At 49.4% G+C, this 17673-nt stretch overlaps 1 protein-coding gene across 9 annotated transcripts in view; it reads right to left on the bottom strand.

Moving 5' to 3' along the window:
* The window catches only part of TDRD6 (tudor domain containing 6), a 2207410-nt gene that overhangs the window by 695549 nt on the left and 1494188 nt on the right, over window positions 1-17673 (bottom strand). For all 9 annotated transcript variants that reach the window (XM_085610557.1, XM_085610549.1, XM_085610550.1 and 6 more), the window contains one exon: window positions 14342-14452. In XM_085610557.1, the coding sequence (XP_085466683.1) occupies window positions 14342-14452 (111 nt within the window). The remainder of the gene's footprint in view (window positions 1-14341; window positions 14453-17673) is intronic.

Raw genomic sequence — 17673 nt, 5'->3', positions numbered from 1 at the left:
TGCGAGGTAACGAGAGTATTCCAGTGGATATTGACTATCCAAGTGTGTAAGTCTTTAGTTGCTTCCTCCTAGTTACTTTGGAAGTGTCCTTATTCTTCCTATTTGCAACTGCTACATTCCCATTGACTTTAATGTAACCCGCGTATGGGTTTCCACACTGCACACGCTTCCCGTGGGCCTCCCACTTCCTAACTATTGGTAGGGTAGTGTAGCCCCAGCGATTCCCGAGGCCCTAGGCCTACTCCCTGTTCGTGACGTGGACAACTTTCTTAGTATATGGTTTGCGTGGCCCCTAGGCCTAACTGTATTTTTCCTGTGTAACTTAACGTATGCTACTTAAGAAATTGTTGTGCTTAGACCTCTGAACTCGAGTGCTGAGGGTATATGCTAGAATAAATACATTCTAATTTTATATATACCTGGTGTGGTGTCCTTTCATTTGGTATTCAAGGGATTGTAATGGTATAACAGCTGGCTTTACATGCCATACAGAGTTTAGCCTAAGACTGCTCTTGTCCATGCTACCACTAGGATAACTGGTCTATAAGGTTGACTTTACAACCAATCACCATAAGGGTTGTTTGGACTGATACAAGGTTACACTAGAAATAGTGACATCATATATCAGGCCAACTTCTCACAGTATCTGCCTGTGGATTCCTCACCTTGTGAATATCCCCTGCGCCAGCAACATTCGGAAACTTTTGTAGCTCTCCACTCCGACGAGGACGACGTCACAGAAGCACGGCTCCGCACGTGGCTCCGCTGACGTCACTGGATCCATAAGAGGACCTAGTCGTGTGATGACGTCAGTTCTGCCCTTTTTTCCGTGCCTTCGAGGCACACGGACGGACTGACAGCAATATATATATATTATCTACTGGCGGTCGCCAGTAGATAGTTATAGTTAGGACCGTGTTTCCATAGGAAATCTCAAAATTCTATTTTGAATAACTTTGGCGCCGGTTGACGAATCTTCGCGAAATTTTCAAAACTAATGGGGCGCTCCGCTCAGCTCCTACCTTGAAAGTCTCGGGGTGATTCGTCAAGCGGGGCCGAGAAAAAAGGGGGGTCCCAAAACGCGTTTTCCCCATGCATTTTTCCATAGGACCTTTAGTCGAAGGTACAGCTCGAACGGCTGAACAGAATTACTTGAAATTTGGCAGAGAGGTAGTCCTCAGGTCAGGGAAGTGCCTTTTGCAGGTCTGGTGTCAATCTGTTCAGTATTTCCTGAGAAAATAGCATTTAAAAGCATATAAATATCTATACGCGAGCGAAATTCTGATTGGTTGTTAGATGTCAGTCAACATTCGAATCGGTCGAAATCAGGAAGTGTCGGCCGCCATTTTGTCTCTCGCACTGAAAAGGAAAGGGGTAAAAAAGGTGGAATATATATATATATACATATACATATATACACACACATACACAGTATACACAGTACATAATATACATAACAATAGAGATAATACAGGAAGGCAAAAGAATTAACACACTGCCTTTGACCGTAACAAATACATTTTGAAACATCATCAGTATTGTAGGTATGCAAGGGTGGACAACGGGGAGGCGGAAAAAGCATTACCGAAGGTAAGTAAGTTGTTCTTCTGATGGATACATCTCCCAGTGGATTCCTCACCTTGTGAAAAGATTCCCACAGTAGTCCCACTCCTGGAGGAGGGTGTCCACCCTTCTATATCAGAAGTCCTGAAGAACGGAACGAGCAAAGTGTCCGTCACTCCTCACCTCGGAATCCAAGTAGTAATGCCTCGCGAAAGTGTGGAGGGAGGCCCAAGTTGCCGACCTCCAAATGTCCTCCACAGGAACACCTCTAGATAAGGCAGATGTATAAGACTTTGCCCTGGTAGAGTGAGCCCTTATACCCTCTGGAGGTTCCTTACCGGCCAAAGAGTAACATATCTTGATGCACAAGATAATCCATCTGGAAAGGGTGTGCTTATGCACCGCTCTGCCTTTCCTGCAGCCAACAAAGCCCACGAAGAGCTGGTCATCCACTTGAAAGTCTTTAGTCCTATCGAGGTAAAAGCTCACCGCCCTCTTAGGTTCCAAGCGGTGAAGCCGCTCCTCCTCCTTGGAAGGGTGAGAGGGAGGATAGAAGGTACGAAGGGTAATGGACTGCCCCAGATGGAAAGGAGTTACCACCTTAGGCAGAAAATTAGCCCTGGTTCTGAGTATCATTCTTTCAGCATGAATGGTCAAGAACGGGGGTTTTGAACACAGAGCTTGAAGCTCACTTACCCTCCTTGTCGAGGTAATGGCAATCAATGAGAAAAACAGTTTTGAAAGACAATAGCCTCATGGGACACTTGTGCAAGGGCTCAAAGGGAGAACCCATCAAGTAAGTTAAGACAAGATTTAAGTCCCATTGAGGCACAATAAAAGGAGTGGGCGGAAATTTGTTGGCAAGGCCCTTAAGGAACCGTAACACAATAGGTGACTTGAACAAGGACGGCTGATCCGGCAAACAAAGGAATACCAATAAAGCTGATAAATATCTCTTTACAGTAGCTACAGCAAAGCCCTGCTGAGCAAGAGAAAGAGCAAAGTGAAGGATGTTGGATAAACAAGCCCTCAAAGGGTCAATAGACTCTCTCCGCACCAAAGAACACATTTAGACCACCTATAAGAACAGATAGATTTAGTGGAATGACGTCTGGCAGACAATATTACATCTACCACATCAGGCGGGAGAGAAAAATAATTCAGGTTGCCCCGTTCAATCTCCAGGCCTGAGGTGCAAGCTCTGGAGGTGGGGGTGTAGAACCTGCCCCTCAGACTGTGAGAGGAGGTATGCCCTGAGAGGGAGACGGAGCGGAGGGCAAGAGGAGAGGTGAAGATCTGTATACCATACCCTTCTTGGCCAATCCGGGGCGATCAATATGACTTCGGCCAGGTCTTGGCAAATCTTCCTCAGAACCAGAGGAATCAAGGGTATGGGAGAAAACGCGTAAAGGCGATGCGAGTCCCAACTCAACTGAAACGCGTCCCCCAAAACCCCCTGCATCGGATACTGGAGACTGCAGAATGACGTGTAGTGAGCATTCTCGTGAGTGGCAAACAGGTCCAACCGAGGAGTTCCCCACGACCGGAAAACGAGACGAACCACCTCCGGATGTAGCCTCCACTCGTGTTCGGCAGAGAACTGACGACTGAGACTGTCTGAATGCACGTTCAGAACACCGGCAGATTTGCCATCTGACAAATCTGATGATCCTGAACCCAGGAGCAGAGACGCAGAGCCTCTCTGCAGAGACAACGCGACCCCACTCCTCCCTGCTTGTTGACATACCACATCGCGGTAGTGTTGTCCGTCAGGACTTGAACCGACTGACCGCGAAGGGAAGGTAGAAAGGCCTTGAGTGCCAAACGTATCGCCCGCAATTCCAAAAGGTTGATGTGAAGCAACCTTTACACTGGAGACCAAAGACCCTTGATCTCCAGATCCCCAGATGCGCACCCCAGCCTAAAGTGGATGCATCTGTTATCACTGTGGCCACCACTGGAGGTAGATGAAAGGGCTTTCCTTGAGACAGATTGCCCTCCACGCTCCACGAAGACAGATCCGCTGCAGCCTCTCTGGAAATCCTCACAGACTCCCTGAGATCTCCATTGTGCTGATACCACTGCCTGAAGAGGCACCACTGGAGCGCCCTCATGTGCCAGCGTGCATGGTTGACCAACAGAATGCAGGAAGCAAACAGACCGAGCAGACGAAGGACCTTCAGGACTGGAATGACCGCTCCATTGCAAAACAAGGAAATCATTTCCTGTATGTCGAGAATCCTTTGAGGAGGAGGGAATCCCCGACACACAGTCGTGTCCAGTACCGCCCCTATAAACAGGTTGCGCTGAGAGGGCACCAGGTGAGATTTGGGCACGTTTATCGAGAAACCCAATTTGTACAACAGCTGGGTTGTAACTTGCAGATGATGAAGCACCTTCTCTGGCGACTGCTTTGATCAGCCAGTCGTCCAGATGGCGAAAAACTGGAATCCCCGATCTTCTGAGATGGGCTGCCACCACTGCCATCACCTTGGTGAAGACTCGAGGTGCAGTAGTAAGACCAAACGGAAGGACCCCAAACTGAAAATGTTGTGACCCTACCGTAAAACAGAGATGCTTCCTGTGCGACTTCAGGATGGGGATGTGGAACTTCTGTTTCAGAAAAAGGTTCAAGATCCTGAGGTCCAGGATTGGACGTAGCCTGCCATCCTTTTTCGGAATCAGGAAATACCGCGAGTAGCATACCGGTCCTCTCTCCTGCTCTGGAACCACCTCTATCGCACCTTTTTTTTTAGTAAAGTAAGGACTTCTTTCTGCAGGAGAAGGTGGTCCTCCGAGCAAGCACCTGGGCAAAGGAGGGTAATTGGGAGGGAATTCCAGAAAGGGAAGAGCGTACCCATTTTCTACAAGATCTGGAACTCAAAGGTCTGTAGTGACCGATTCCCAATCTTGTACTAAATGGGTAAGCCGGCCCCCCACAGGACCAACATGAAGCAGAATGGTGGATCTAGGGCTGCTCTGCAGTGGTGGAAGGGAGGGAGGAAGAGGAGGAGGAGAGCTGCCGACCTCAAGCACGACCTCTGATTCTGCCCCTGTAGCTCTTATACAGAGTACTCTGTTGCTGCTGGGGCTGCCTGTAGGTCCGAAAGGACGACCTCCCAAAGCCTCCGCATCTCCTAAAAGAACCCCTAGGCTGAGTCTGCAAACCCAGAGATTTGGCCGTGGATTTGCTTTCCTTGAATCTTTCCAATGCCGCATCAGCCTTTTTACCAAATAGCCCAGAACGGTCAAAAGGCAGGTCCAGTAGCGTTGCCTGCACATCAGGGGAGAACTCAGATGATTTCAGCCACGCACTCCTTGTGGCGACTGAGGAGCCCATAATTCTGGCGACAGAGTCCGCAGTGTCCAGGCCACTCTGGATAACCTGACGCACAGCTGCCTGAGTGTCTGACAGCACTTCATTAAAGTTCTGCCTGTCCTCCTCACATAACTTAGGAGCCAGCTGTTTAGCGAAATCCACGAGAGCGTGGATATAACAGCCCAAGAGACAGGTGGCATTTGTTGACTTTAAGGCCTTTCTTAGCCGACTGGTCAAGCTTTTTAGCGTCCCTGTCACTAGGAACCTGTGGAAAGGCCGAGGAAGACCTCTGAGCAGGCAGCCTGAACCAACAGACTTTCCGGAGAAAGATGGGAGGTAAGAAAGTCTGGATCACCTGGAGCACCCCTGTACCTTCTAGCTACAGTTTTAGAAACCGCAGGAGCTGAAAAGGGCTTTCGCCATACCTCCATGACTGGTTCAGTGATGGCTTCATTAAATGGAATGAAAGGCTCCGTCGCGGTGGAGGGAAAATGCAAAACCTCAGTGAGGAGGTTGGGTTTAAATTCAGCAGTTGGCAGCTGTAAATAAAAAAGCTCCGCTGCTTCCCGAATGACCGTGTGGTAAGGAGCCACATCTTTAGAGGGAGTATCAGCAGGAGTAATCTCCCATTCTGGTGACAAATCTAGGCCACTAGCCTCCTTCAATTCCTCAAATAAGTCGTCTCTTCAACCTGGTACCTTTGCTCCTCCAGGACCCTTTGTGCTTCTCTCCTGAACCTATTCCTCAGGACCGGCGTCGGAGGCGCCGCAACCGACTCAGAAGGAGGCAGAGCCGGCATCGAACACGGATCCGGAGGAGCAGCCGGAGTTGAACGAGGTCGAGCTGGAGACGGAGAAGATGGAAGCGGCCATGTCCTTGGCGCCGGGAAATGCCAAGACGGTGTCGCTGGGAAAAAAGGTATGAATGGAGCCTTGAGCGTAGGCTTGAGGAACCCCCAGATTAAAAGCCATTGGACCCATGGGACCCAAAGGTGCTCCAGAGGGGTACATCGCTCTCGTGAAGACGCCATGCATTGCATCAGTTGGCAGCTGTAAATCCAAAAGCTCTGCTGCTTTCCGAATGACCGTGTGGTAAGGAGCCACATCTTTAGAGGGAGTATCAGCAGGAGTAGTAATCTCTTCCATCTCTTCAACCTGGTACCTTTGCTCCTCCAGGACCCTTTGTGCTTCTCTCCTGGACGTAATCCTCAGGTCCGGCGTCGGCGGCGCCGCAACCGACTCAGACGGAGCCATAGCCGGCGTCGAACACGGATCCGGAGGAGCAGCCGGAGAAGATGGATGCGGCGTCGATGTCCTCGGCGCCGGAAGATGCCAAGACGGCGTCGCTGGGAAAAAAGGTATGAATGGAGCCTGAGCATAGGCTTGAGGAACCCCCAGATTAAAAGCCATTGGACTCATGGGACCCGAAGGTGCTCCTGAGGGGTACATCGCTCTCGTGAAGACGCCATACATTGCATTTAAATAATGCGATGGGTCTTATCCCGGGCCTGGAAACGGGGGATAAGGCTCAGATTGAGGCATAACCGGACTTGGGCCAATCGGCGCCGACGGTGGAGCCAGCGGAGTCGAAGACTCATCAGGAGCCGGAGCCTCTTCAACCGGAGAATGCGTCGGCATCAGTGATGGAGCCGGAGAGTGTTCCGGTGAAGCCGCAGGCGAGGTCAGGCAAACAGGGGAAGCAGGATTAGAGACAGGAGAGGGAGAAACATAGTCCTTACGACGTTGAGTAGGCAAAGTCGATCTCGGAGATGCATCCTTATCCGAACGGAGCCATGCCTCTTCTTCTTTTTATGCTTCTTGGACTTAGAAGCATGTCCCGACGTCGACCCCGACCTTGACCTTGACCTCGATCTGGATCTGGAGTGTCTTCGACCTCATCTCTTTTTTCATCCTTGCTATAAACAACTTAGCTTCTCTTTCTTTCAGGGCCTTAGGATTCATTTTGCAGCAGCAAGAGCATCCCTTGACGTCGTGATCCGACGTTAGGGCACCAGACACAGTCCTCGTGTGGATCCATGACGGACATGTGCTTACCGCACTCTCTACACGGCTAAAATCCAAACTTCTTCGTCGACATCTTTAAACAAGAAGCAAGAAGAAAGAGAATCCCCAGCAGAAACACAAAGTAACTAGCCAAAGCTACGGAGAGTCCCGAAAAACCGTTAGCGTCGACGGCGCGGAAAAAAGGGAACTGACGGCATCACGCCGACGAGGTCCTCTTATGGATCCAGTGACGTGTGCGGAGCCGTGCTTCTGTGAAGTCGTCCTCGTCGGCGTGGAGAGCTACAAAAGTTTCCGAATGTTGCTGGCACAGGGGATATTCACAAGGTGAGGAATCCACTGGCAGATGTATCCATCAGAAACACCCCTCATGTCCTTATGCATGAAACCAATGTCACATAGGCCACACTATACACATTAATTCTCCGGACTAACCACAACTGAGGGAGTAGCGGGCACCTCGTCCACGGAGGGGACTTAAGAGTTCCATCAAGGGTGTGATGTGCTACACAAATGCAACTACAATGCATAAAGTGTATATTCACTGGGGGAGAAACCAGATGTAGCCCCTGCAGCATCCCAGTTAACTGCTGTAAGGACTGGAGATGGCAGCAGATTTATTTAGAGAGCCAAGTCCCAACCGAGCCAGGAGCCTGTCTGGGGAGAAAAGACAGCCCACAGCGCTTAGGGCAGAAAGAAGGCAGAAAGAAGGCAGAAAGAGGAGCCAAGCAAGGCAGGAGGATGTGAAAACCCCTCTGGGGCGAGTCGGATACAGCCGAAGTCGGAAACAGCTGAACCCTAACAATACACCGGGGCCAACTGCGTCCACAGACACCTGAGAGTTCCACGGAACAAACATGGGCAGCAAGACAAACTCCAGGAGAGAGCCACATCAGTCTGACAGCAGGAAGCATGTAACAGGGGGAGATGCCCACAGCATAACCCACGGGGAAAAAAAAAGGGGTGTATATAATAGCACGAGAGTCTCCAAAACACTCTGGCAAGGAACAGCAGCTACACAATAGCAAACGAACACCCCACATAGGGTACATCACATCCCTATAAAAGCAAGGGACACCTCTTGAGACAGGCTCATAGGCAGAGGTCAAAAGAACCAAAAACAGCTGGCCCAGCTGCACCAAAGTAAGGGAAAAAACTCCCTGGCTGAACAGCTGTACAATCTTTCTGGGAAAAACCTCTCAAACCCAGAAACGTATACTGAAAAACAGTGACAACAGTCACACGAAAATACAGAACCACCATAGGGGACTAAAATGCAGGCAGTCAATGAAAGCCTGAGAAGACGCGCTGGACCGCCGAGTCAGCATGCTCGTCAAACAAATGGGCCCCAAAGAGCAGATCCCTGGGTCGCTCCAGAACATTGTCAGGGAAACTGCCATCACGTAGCCACGCATGGCGACACACGGCAACTGAGCTGGCCATAGCTCGACCCACAGAGTCAGTGGTGTCCATGGCCATCCAAACGGAAAACTGTGCCATGTCGCGGACGTCCCTAATAAGCTAGAGTAGGTCAGCACGAGGGCCCTCTGGTAAAGAGGGAAGGAGTAGTTAGACGGAGTTCCAGAGAGCAGAAGTAGCCCGAGCAAACACAGGTTGTGTGGATGCAAAAACATTGCGGCCACACGACTCCAACCACCTAGACTCCCGCGTGGGGGGAAACAACGGTGGAGGAGAGGAAGGAAGCGCAGCTTGGACTACAAGTCCTTGAGCCCTAGGATGAAGGGACAAACAGGCAGGATCATCTGGAGCCGGCCGGTGGCGATGCGCAACAGCATGAGCCACGGGATCCCCCCGATGAGGGTCTGGCCCAAGTCCCCAGAAGGACATCATAAAATGACCTGCCAAAAGTAAACAATGGCTCCAAGTCCACTGTGTCCTGGTGGAAAAGATCCTACAAAGGATCGGAAGGCAGGGAGACAGAGGGCGGCTGCATTTGTAAGATATGTGCAGCCCTACTAACCGCCATCGCAAAGTCTACGCTAGCCTCCGTTGACATCCGAGGGGGAGACAGCAAGTCATCAGTTGGAGACGGCTGCAGGGTAAACTGTCCACCCAACGACAGATGTCCTGCAGAAAAATGGTCCGGCCAGTGCCCCATGGGCCCCTAGTCCGTAGAACATGGAAAAAGCCCTGTGGGCGGTGAACCCACTGTGGTCACGTCCTCCAACAGAGGAACAGCGGGGACGGAGCTGGCGTCGACTGACGTCGGGACGGTGTCGGATCGGCGCTGACGACCTCCGTAGAGGACTCATCCACTCTGTGTCGGTCTGGTGTCGACTCGACCTCCACCATGGCAGAAGCCTGCAGGGAGGAACGAAGTCGAGTTAGAGTCGAACTCCGCGCCACAGTCGCATCCAGCGATGACGCAGGGAGCCCTGCAGGACTGTGCGAAGACGCCTCAGGAGAGCTAGACATCCGAGTGGGATGCCAATCCAGGCCGTGTCCCGAAGGCGCAGCTACTCAGGAACTGGAATCAAGGCACTCGGTCGACACCGAGGTCGAACTCGCAGGCGAACCCCTGACCCGAGTCCCTAACCCCACTGTGGGGCTTGAAGGCGCACCAGGGAGAGGAGGTGACCCAAGGAAGGCCTGCAGGGCCCTGGAATAAGCCTCCATCTGGGTCTGAGTCCCCACAGCACCAGGAAACGGTGGGTAGGTGTGGGCTGACTCCAGAGGGCTCGCGTCTGGTGAATACCAGGAGCGGCGAGCCGCGACATCATGCTTGTGTGAGGTCGACAACTTACGTGACGTCATCCGGTGCTTACCTGAGGCAGGCGAACAACGTCCATGGAACGACTCCGGGACCTGGCCCGAGCAAAGACCTGAGAATGGTAGGAAGAACTGCGCCGCTTGGATCCTTCCGCAGGAGACAGAAGCCTGCGCCGCGAGGACTCTGACCGAGACAACTGGGATGACATCAGTTTCATCAGACGTTCCCACCAGGACTTCGGCTTCAGCTGCCGACAGGAGTCGCAATCGGAGCTGTGGTGCTCGCCCAAGCACCACATACAAATCTCATGTGGATCCGTTGCGGACATTTGCCGTGAACAGGACGCACACAATTTGAAGCCCGCAGGCATCGGCACACTGTTCCAGAAGCAAAAGGCGCCGCAAAGGCCTGACACCAAAACAGGCCAGAGGAACCGCTAAACTCCGGATCCGCGTTGGGACGCGGAAAAGAAGAAAACTGATGTCGAACTGCCGAGGGAGTTTTATATGGCTCCATGGATGTCACTTCCATGGAAGACGTCAGGACGGAGCCAGGTGACGCCCCTTCCTGGCATGCAGAGGTACTGCTGGAGAAAAAGTTTTCCGGATCCAGTCTGACGCCTGGGGATATTCTAAGTTAAGGAATCTGCGGCTAGATGTCTATCAGATCTAGGCAACAAGAAGAGATCTGCAAACACAAGCTTCCGGAGAAAAGCACGGCACATGGGAATTAACAGCACTACATACTCTGAACATATACTTCTAGGGTAAGTAACATTTTTCATTTGTAAAATATGCACCTGCAGATCCAATTGCTTTGATGCAGATACCTGGAACAAAGTCCTCAAGATTGTCTGGCCTGCCAAAGCCTGCTGGCGGGACAAGATATGCACACAGCAGTGCTTGGTAAATGTGTGAGGGGCTGATCAATTTTCCCCTTTGCAGATTACAACTAGCGGGATATTACCATGAAAACCATGGTAGCTCTCCTTTTATGGGTGGCATGTGCCTGAGGCAGCATAAGTAAGACTTAGCTTTGTTTTAGGACGTTTGCAGACACTTGAACATCCATCTTATTATATCAGCTTTAGAAATGAAGTGGCCCTTCTGTGAGTTTATAAAGACTAAAAAGGGGTTGGTCCCATCTTATAATACTTAAAAACTCTTGACATCCAATAGATCTCCATCCTCCACTGAATCTGGCTGTGAAAAGAGAAACACGTTACTTACCTGTAACTACAGTTATCCAGTATTGGTATCTTTCATAGATTCACATGCCTGAATCAGATTTTCTTGCATGTGAATCTATGAAAGATACCCCAGTACTAGATAATACTGGGAACTCTAGAGTCTGGTTAAGGTGGAAGGGTGACACCCAGGGAGAAACTTGGGATTGCTTCTGCGAACAACTGTCTTTGTGAACCTAAATGAAGGGTCTTGTGGGGTGAGAGCTTGCAATTCACTAATGCGTCTGTGGAAGGAAAATCCACCAGGAAGGCCACCTTCCAGAAGAGGAACTGTAGGGGACACAAATGTAGAGCTTTAATGGGTGGCCACATGAGCCTTGTGAGGACTACGTTACAGTTCCACATGGAGGCAGGGGGTACTCTGGAAGGTACAACACTCTTAAAACACTCCCATCAAAGCCTCTACTGCTGAAGTCCTAAAGGTAAGCATTAATGATCCCCGTTTAGCATATAAGCTGCAGCAGCGGGTAGATGCAGGCATATTGAGATGTAGGTGTCCTATTTATGCGGGAGTAAAAGATAGTTGTGCACCCCCAGTCTAAGTCATTTTTAGGATTTGAAACTCAAAATAATACGTACAAAAAAAGCAAGAATACAACAAACAAATGCTCAAATACTAATGTACTTAGTTTAATTCACAATCAAATATGGGCAGTTTCCACTTTTCTGCTTTTTCTTTTTAACAGTCAAGGACCCCTGAGTAGGCCTTGCCCTTAGGGACCTCAGACTGCTGCTTCAAGGGATCCAGGTCTTTGGAATTAAAATAGTGGATACAAATGTTCCACTTTAAGGCGTAACATGCCTATGTAAAGAGTTTGCATACTTCCACCAGTAAAGTCATGCATGCCTGGGGGAGAGTCAGATAGCGAAACTCCAAGGCCTTAGATGCCATCACTCTCAGCTGAGCTGTTTGGGATCTGGCTTCCTCTGTGTGAGAAGGTCCAGCCTGAGGGGAAGCCTCGAGTGGATGTTAACCGAGATTTCCAGGAGCACGGAGATGCAGGGCTGTCTGACCCAGGTGGGAGACACCAGAAAAATTTGTTAGTGAGGCTTGTCTCATTCACTTTCCTCACCACGTACAAGAGGAGTTGAAGAGAGGGAAAAGTGTAGGCACAAATCACTGACCAAAACATCCGTTATACATTACTCATGTCTGGACTGTGTGTGCCTGAAGGAGAAGTTTAGGCATGATGCATTTTTGGGGAGGCAAACAGGTCTATTTGCAAGATGCCCCAATGCTGGAAATGACTGGAGTTTCCGCTTGTGGACTGCAAAGTTGCTGTCTTCCTTTGGAATAGGTTTTACTAAGATGTATATTCTAGATGAATCACCCAATGCCAGATAGCCTCAGCTAGTGGTAGGAGCTGGGGAAGAGTGTGTGCTGCCCAATTTCTGTACGTTACACATGTTGGTCGAATGACCTAAAGAAAGCGTAAGGCTAGGAGCTCCAAGTATTTGATGCCGTAGTCCTTGTGTTGAGTGGGTAAACAACCATGTGTGGTCATGGCATTGTAGTGCTCACACCAGCCTGCGAGAGGCATCCACGTTAATGGTCACTTGAGGAACGGGGTGTAAGAAAGGCCTGCCCTGCAACAGGTTGCTGCTGTTCCACCAATGCAAAGAGCAGTAAGCACTGTTCTTTACCACTAGATCTCCCCAGTGACCCTCTACTTGTGAACACTGCACAAGAAGGGACTCTTGTATGGGACGCATGTGGAGCCTGGCGTGGGTACAACAGCAATACATGAGCCAATCATTCCTAACAGAAGCATTACTGTTCTAAGTTGACAATTGCGTTTCAGCAGCTGCTGCCTCTTTTTCAGCCCAAACACTGTGTTCGTTGTGGTAGACTTTTACTGTAACTGCGTTCAACACAAGTCTCAGGAAAGGCTGTATCCGCTGGGGTTCTAGGTGTAACTTGGTGGTGCATATGGTGAACCCCGGGCTGTGGAATAGGGAAAATGCTGCTTGCATTTGGGTTAGATATTGCTGTCTGCCACCACTCTTGATGAGTGAATCATCGAGATAGGGAAAGATGAGTCCCCCCCGGTCCATTCGCAGAAGTGTGGAGCCACTGTTATGCAATTTGTGAACACCCCTCGAGCCGTGGTGACCTCAAAAGGAAATACTTTAAATTAGTCGTTTTGGCTACTTACCGCAAAGGTACCGATGATGAGCAGTGTTGATGGTTATGTGAAGTAGAGGGAGAAGACATTCTTTTAAACATCCCACAGAGAAGTCATATGAAAATGCTCTGACAGGATGCATTTGTTTAGAGCCGGAGGTCCAGCATGGGCCCGTGAGAGCCACCCCGTTCGGAAATAAGGGAGTATAGAGAGTAGACGCCTTTCCTTGGTGGTGTCGAGGCACTCTCTTCCTTACACCCTTCTCAAGGAGCGCTTATACTTCCTCTAACAGGCAAAGATGGTCTCTGCTAAAGATAGGAGTGTGGAATTGATTGTTGGGGGTATCAAACATTCTAGGCAATAGCCATGCCAAACCACCCATAAAACCCACTGATATGATGTGTTTCCTTCCTCGTAAGAGAGGAAACCTTGTATTCTGCACTGCCAGTAAGTGAAGCTTGATCTGTGGATAGTGGGGGCAAGTCACTCTTTGGAAGTGGAAACACCTTTACCAAAGCCTCTTCTACTCTTGGCTCGTTTAGCCTAGTATGAACCCCTGAATAACTTCTCCTAGCCTGCCGGATATTTTGCTGCTGTCTATGGTAAGACTGCGGCAGTTCGGGTGACGTGGCCTTGGCTCCTATCATGGGTTGTTGCTTGTAAAAGAAGCCTTTCACAACCGGAGCTTGAAGGGCTCCCCCAGACATTGCAAGACCCATGTCTTTCTTTCTCATGCATATCATCAATCTGGGGGACTGAGGAGATGATCCCCATTGAATGGGAGATTGAGGAGATGCTACTGGACTTCAGTTGAATGCAGTGTGTAGCAAAGCATGGTGTTTGAAAAGGATGCTGGTGCTGAAGCCTTTAGAGGATGTATCAAAAGTGTCAAGCACACAATGAATGAAGGCGTTCGTGTTGTCCTCCAGCACGATCTCTTCGTCCCTTTCCCTGTTCTCAAATTGGCAATATTTTACCAGCTCCTACATCTTCTCCCCCTGGGATCTGTTGTAATGGGAAAGGAGTGCAACAGAGTTGACTGTATGCCAACGCGTGGCTGCGCAGCTCCTACAGCTACCCTTTTGCACACTGCATTAATTTTTTACGTTCCTTATTCTTCAAAGAAAAACAACATGCAAACATCCAAGCACATCATTAGATGTCAGAGTTTACAGACTGCGTGCATCTATAGTTAGTAATCCTACACATGCATACCCATCTCAACACTGAAGAAATGTTAAGGAGTTAAAAAAAAGTTCCATGATGGGGGAAAAATATGACAAGCCAAATTAAATTGGTAAGATTCATCAACATCATTCTAAAACTAACTTTCACCTGGGACAAATGAACTAGTGTCTGTGTTGCCATATGATTCTTTTGGACAGGTACACTGAAGGTTTCTCTGAGTTTCAGCTCTCAAGCCAATTCGATTTTGAGGCAGTGGTCCTAAAAATCCAAGAAAAACATGAACACCAAAAGCATAAGGCCGAAAAAAACCTGAAGCTGAATCAGAAAGAAAACAAATACAGTTCAAATAAGGCATCATCAGTTATTTAATATTCCACCTTTCCACAATCAACAGTGTACTAGAAAGTGATCTCGAAATAGAGATCACGGACGATTGATAAGCATGGGAAAAATGGCAAGTAAAGTTCAATCACAATCTGGGAATAGTACATACAAATACTATCATTTACGTGCCTGTCACTATTTTTTAGAATGTTGCAATTTTACAATTGTGTGGACCAGTAAATACCTTCAACTGCATGGGTAGCCATTTTGCTCTCTGGATCTGCATCAGCAATGGGGACTGGTAACTAGTGGCGCAGCTAGAACTTCTGGCGCCCGGGGCTATCCCTCAGATTGGCGCCTATGGCAAGTACCGGGGGGAGGTGTTCCGGGGAAAAATGACTGAGAAGCAGCGGGGTGGATTGGCAGGGTTTAGGTTACGACACCACTCTCTACCTCTCTACTCCACTGCATAAGAAAGGGTGTGAAGCAGTGGAGTAAGCATAGAGCAAACATCAAATGTCAAGTCTCAGTTGATGAAGGCCCAGCAGCACTGAAATGGTAGCTAAACGCATAAGTAAATGTATCCCTTCCTCCTCTTTACACCACTTCATACTTACCTGCTGCTACAAGACCACAGCAGTAAAACCACCCGCTAGACATCAAGCACAACACCGAAACAACTCCCACATAGGTCACACTGTACACTCACACTCTACCAAACAACTATCTCCTTTTTGCTCCAGAAGAACAAGTTACTTACCTTCTGTAACGCTTTTTCGGGTGGATATAGTATCTGCCTGTGGATTCCTCACCTTGTGAATATCCCCTGCACCAGCAACATTCGGAAACTTTTGTAGCTCTCCACGCCGACGTCACAGAAGCACGGCTCCGCACGTGGCTCCGCTGACGTCACTGGATCCATAAGAGGACCTAGTTGGTGTGATAACGTCAGTTCCGCCCTTTTTTCCGTGTCTTCGAGGCACACGGACGGACTGACAGCAATATATAGATTCAGTATACACAGTACATAATATACAAAACAATACACACAGTGTGAAGATAATATAGGAAGGCAAAAGAAATAACACACTGTCTTTGACCGTAACAAATACATTTTGAAACATCATCAGTATTGTAGGTATACAAGGGTGGACAACGGGGAGGCGGGTGGGTCAGTGAGGAATCCACAGGCAGATACTGTATCCACCAGAAAAAGCATTACCGAAGATAAGTAACTTGTACTTCTGATGGATACATCTCTCAGTGGATTCCTCACCTTGTGAAAAGATTCCCACAGCAGTCTCACTCCCGGAGGAGGGTGTCCACCCTTCTATACCAGGAAGTCCTGAAGGACGGAACGAGCAAAGTGTCCGTCACTCCTCACCTCGGAATCCAAGCAGTAATGCCTCGCGAAACTGTGGAGGGAGGCCCAAGTTGCCGCCCTACAAATGTCCTCCACAGGAACACCTCTAGATAAGGCAGATGTATAAGACTTTGCCCTGGTAGAGTGAGCCCTTATACCCTCTGGGGGTTCCTTACCGGCAAAGAGTAACATATCTTGATGCAAAAGATAATCCATCTGGAAAGGGTGCGCTTGTGCACCGCTCTGCCTTTCCAGCAGCCAACAAAGCCCACGAACAGCGGGTCGTCCACTCGAAAGTCTTTAGTCCTATCGAGGTAAAAGCTAACCGCCCTCTTAGGGTCCAAGCGGTGAAGCCGCTCCTCCTCCTTGGAAGGGTGAGGGGGAGGATAGAAGGTACGAAGGGTAATGGACTGTCCCAGATGGAAAGGAGTTACCACCTTAGGCAGAAAATCAGCCCTGGTTCTGAGTATCATTCTTTCAGCATGAATGGTCAAGAACGGGGGTTTTGAACACAGAGCTTGAAGCTCACTTACCCTCCTTGCCGAGGTAATGGCAATGAGAAAAACTGTTTTGAAAGACAATAGCCTCAAGGGACACTTGTGCAAGGGCTCAAAATAAGAACCCATCAAGTAAGTTAAGACAAGATTTAAGTCCCATTGAGGCACAATAAAAGGAGTGGGCGGAAATTTGTTGGTAAGGCCCTTAAGAAACCGTAACACAATAGGTGACTTGAACAAGGACGGCTGATCCGGCAAACAAAGGAATGCCGATAAAGCCGATAAATATCTCTTTACAGTAGCTACAGCAAAGCCCTGCTGAGCAATAGAAAGAGCAAAGTGAAGGATGTTGGATAAACGAGCCCTCAAAGGGTCAATAGACTTCTCTCCGCACCAAAGAACACATTTAGACCACCTATAAGAACAGATAGATTTAGTGGAATGACGTCTGGCAGACAATATTACATCTACCACATCAGGCGGGAGAGAAAAATAATTCAGGTTGCCCTGTTCAATCTCCAGGCCTGAGGTGCAAGGTCTGGAGGTGGGGGTGTAGAAACTGCCCCTCCGACTGTGAGAGGAGGTCTGCCCTGAGAGGGAGACGGAGCGGAGGGCACGAGGAGAGGTGAAGATCTGTATACCATACACTTCTTGGCAAATCCGGGCGATCAATATGACTTGGGCCCGTTCTGGGCGAATCTTCCTCAGAACCCGAGGAATCAAGGGTATGGGAGAAAACGAGTAAAGGAGATGTGAGTCCTAATTTAACTGAAACGCGTCCCCCAAAGCCCCCTGCATCGGATACTGGAGACTGTAGAATGACAGGTAGTGAGCATTCTCGTGAGTGGCAAACAGGCCCAACCGAGGAGTTCCCCACGTCCGAAAAACGAGACGAACCACCTCCGGATGGAGCCTCCACTCGTGGTCGGCAGAGAACGGACGACTGAGACTGTCTGCATGCACGTTCAGAACTCCGGCCAGATGATTTGCCATCAGACAAATCTGATGATCCTGAACCCAGGAGCAGAGACGCAGAGCCTCTCTGCGGAGACAACGCGACCCCACTCCTCCCTGCTTGTTGACATACCACATCGCGGTAGTGTTGTCCGTCAGGACTTGAACTGACTGACCGCGAAGGGAAGGGAGAAAGGCCGTGAGTGCCAAACGTATCGCCCGCAATTCCAAAAGGTTGATGTGACGCAACCTTTCCTCTGGAGACCAAAGACCCTTGATCTCCAGATCCCCAGATGCGCACCCCAGCCTAAAGTGGATGCATCCGTTATCACTGTGGCCAC

Source organism: Triturus cristatus, chromosome 6 (assembly GCF_964204655.1).
Source record: "Triturus cristatus chromosome 6, aTriCri1.1, whole genome shotgun sequence".
NCBI lineage: Eukaryota > Metazoa > Chordata > Amphibia > Caudata > Salamandridae > Triturus > Triturus cristatus.
Note: the sequence above shows the minus strand (reverse complement) of the source record. Positions and strands in the feature narration are given on the sequence as shown.